Source organism: Galeopterus variegatus, unplaced genomic scaffold, assembly GCF_000696425.1.
Source record: "Galeopterus variegatus unplaced genomic scaffold, G_variegatus-3.0.2 Scaffold3968, whole genome shotgun sequence".
Classification (NCBI taxonomy): Eukaryota; Metazoa; Chordata; class Mammalia; order Dermoptera; family Cynocephalidae; genus Galeopterus; species Galeopterus variegatus.
Genome location: NW_007730079.1, coordinates 167,821 through 171,257, shown reverse-complemented (window position 1 = coordinate 171,257; position 3,437 = coordinate 167,821). Strand labels below are relative to the sequence as shown.

Below are 3,437 nucleotides of genomic sequence, written 5' to 3'. Positions count from 1 at the left end.
TTGAATTTCCTTAGATTGCTACTCAGAATTCCTTTTCAGTCATTTCAAGGGTTTCCTGCTCATGGGGTCGGGTACTTGAGAATTATTGCATTCCTTTGGTGGTGTCATATTTTCTTGGGGGTTTTTTTGTTTTGTTTTGTTTTGTATTTCTAGTATCTCTAGATTGATGTCTGGTCATCTGGTATAACAATTGCTTCTTCTATTACTCTGGAGTGGCCTTTGAGGATAGAGACTTCCTCCTGGAGATGTTTTAAATTGACCATTGAGTAGGGTGTTTTAGTACTGGTTCCGAATAGATGCAGTAGTGTAATATCAATGTGTAGTGTAGTACAGTACTCCCACTATATTCAGTGTTGGAGTTCCATGTGAGTGTCTCTGTGGCCTAGGCACTGGGTCACTTAATGGTACCTTGTTGAGGTTAGTGACCTGGTGTTGGCTCATTGAGGACATGGGCAAGCTCTTGAGTTCTTGAGAGAAGCACCTGGGTGCACTGTTGCTCTCTGGCTGCAGTGGGTGATCCTTAGCAGGCTTGTTGGCACCCCAGCGAGTGTCCTGTGACCCTGATGGGTGCACTGGAATATACTGGAGCTCCTCAGTTTGAATGGGTGACACTGGGTGGGGTTTCATTTTTTGCACAGGCTGAGGCTCCTCTTGGGTCCTTGCTTTCCCTGGTTGAGGGATGGGCTTGTGGTGATTGGGAATTTTCTTTCTTATTCTATTTGGGTATCCTGGGTTTCTGCACTCTTGAGGTTTTCCACTTGTGTCTCTTCCCAGATCAAGGCAGTTGCATGGGCTGCACATGTACCTCCCACCACCAGGTGGACTACCACATGTTGCAGTGTAACTCCCCCTATGGGTTGGGCCACTGGGTTGTGTGTCTATGCTTGCTCACCTGCACGGTGGCCATGCTGCTACTGTGGTGGTGAGCTGACCTTGTGCTGGCAGTGGCTATGATGGTGGATGTGACAGACCACCCATGTGGAAGCTGCCTGTGGGGTCCCAGCTTGAAATTTAAGAAGCTCAATTTCATTCCTATGAATAAAAGTATATGTTCTAGAGCGTATACTCCTGTAATCCTTCCTGTAATTATTATGCTGTTTGAAATGANCTGCTACTGTGGTGGTGAGCTGACCTTGTGCTGGCAGTGGCTATGATGGTGGATGTGACAGGCCACCCATGTGGAAGCTGCCTATGGGGTCCCAGCTTGAAATTTCAATTTCATTCCTATGAATAAAAGTACATGTTCTAGAGCGTATACTCCTATAATCCTTCCTGCAATTATTATGTTGTTTGAAATGATTTTTCCATCCCTTGAAACTTGAAATATGCATTTAAAATGTATTTATATCACACTCTTTAGTAATTTATAATAAAGGAAAACACAAATCATAAAATTAGTCTTAATTTAAGCTTTAAAATCTCATAAATATTATATGTTTTCTTAATATGATATTAGCATTTATTCTAGATAAAGATGTTGAGAAGAACTGACAGTCAGGGACATGACACAGTATCAGTTCTTGAGGTCAGGCCTGTCTGTCTTATTCATCATAGTGTCCCCTAAATAAATGTCAGAACATAATAGATGTTCGATATATTTTGACTAAAGAAATAAATGTATTACAATGGAGAGTTCATAAGATTTGAGTTTAAACCAATCTGAATTTTAATCTCAACCTGACTCTTTACTGGTATGTAAAGTTAGGTAAGCTACTACTATGGACTGAATGTGCCCCCCCAAATTCATACACTGAAGCCTCATCTTCAATATGATGGTATTTGAAGTGGGGCCTTTGGGAGGTAATTAGGTCATGAGGGTGGAGCCCTCACAAATGAGATTAGTGTCCTAATCAGAAGACAGAAGGAGAGAGCTTGTATCTCTCTCTCCCTCTCTCTGCTCTCCCCATGTGATGATACAATGAGAGGATGGCCACCTGCAGATCAGGAATTGGGCCCTCACTAAACACCAGATCTGCTGGCATCTTGATCTTGGACTCGACAGTCTCCAGAACTGTGAAAGATAAATGTTGCTTGAGCCACCCAGTCTATTCTGTAATACTGCCTGAACTGATTCAGACAGCTACTTAACCTCTCTGTCTTTCAATTCCTCTTCTATAAAATGGGAAGAGCAACCCTCATTTCCCCTGACAATGCTCACAATTACATAAATGATTCAGGGATCAAGCACATAAAAAAAGCATTGTGGCTCCTGGCATTCCACAAGTTTGAATTCCATTTCTTTTTTTATAAGAAAGGGTACAATTCCTTGGTGCCACTCTCTTTCTAGAGGACAGTGAGAACCTGGTGGCAGGCAGCTACTTTGTGGCCTGCTACTCCAACAGGTTACCCATCAGAGCCTCAAACTCATGAGTATGTACCCCATTAAAATGCAAATATCTTTCCATTACACCTCAAGACAGTAATAAGAAAACACCGTAGGGAAGACTATGACCTCCAGATAAAAGCAAAGCTCAGGAGGACAAAAACTCAGGACAGGCACTAAGAGAGAAACAGGTGGTTTCCAGGAAGAAGCTGCTGAACAGGCACAGGGACCACAGCAGTGAAAATCTTTTAACTTAAGACAACCTTGCTCTTCCCACTCATGGTGTCATAAACCCTGCTTGAATACAGGCTATGTGCTTCAAAATCTTTCTACTACCTTCCCTACACCTGCAGTATTTTAAAAACCCATTCTTATAATGCTAGATAAAAATATTATCCACTTTAGAAGTCAGAAGTAACAAAGTTCAAATGGCTTATCCCAGTCATAACAGTCTGTACTGTGAGAACGAGAACTTTGATTCTCAGCCTTTTTTCTTCTTTTCTTTCTTCTTCTTTTTTTTTCTTTCTTTTTTTCCCTCTTTTGTTCCCAAAAGCAATACCCTTGACACACTGTAATAGAACTGAAAACACCAGTTAACTGTCTGGAAAATGATGATTTTCTGAACTCTAACTGGCAAAATTAACTCCAAAATCATAAAAAGTTTCCTTGAAAACTTTGATTCTCCAGAAGTCTCATCTGCTAAGAGAATGAGAAAAGGTAATTGCCACAAAGAAAAAACCATCTACTAGTTTCTCAGGAAAAGCAACTGTTCCATAAATATATTAGACCATCTGTACCAAATGACTACATACTTCACTTACACTTACAGCATTAAACAGTGTGCTATTGGACTTAACCAATAAATAAATAAGAAGTAAATTAAGAAAATTGCTTTCCAGATTCCAGCTCTTAAAAGTAAGAAAACACTACCTTCAAATTTCTTACCTTTCTTGTTATTCTATAGAATGCAGTTGCAGTACTCATAAACATCATTTTTGAAAGAATAATTGTTGCATAGGAGGCAAAGGCCATGAATGCCTCATTTTCCATTAACTGGGTGAGCTCAACCATTTTTTCAATTTTGGTCTGGAAGCAAAAAGATTTTAGACAAGAT

General features: G+C 40.3%; 1 protein-coding gene across 1 annotated transcript in view; it reads right to left on the bottom strand.

The window, feature by feature from the left end:
* The window catches only part of MGST1 (microsomal glutathione S-transferase 1), a 29,019-nt gene that overhangs the window by 12,547 nt on the left and 13,035 nt on the right, over positions 1 to 3,437 (bottom strand). The window contains exon 2 of the mRNA XM_008586377.1: positions 3,269 to 3,409. Within this exon, the coding sequence (XP_008584599.1) occupies positions 3,269 to 3,394 (126 nt within the window). The 5' untranslated portion in view covers positions 3,395 to 3,409. The remainder of the gene's footprint in view (positions 1 to 3,268; positions 3,410 to 3,437) is intronic.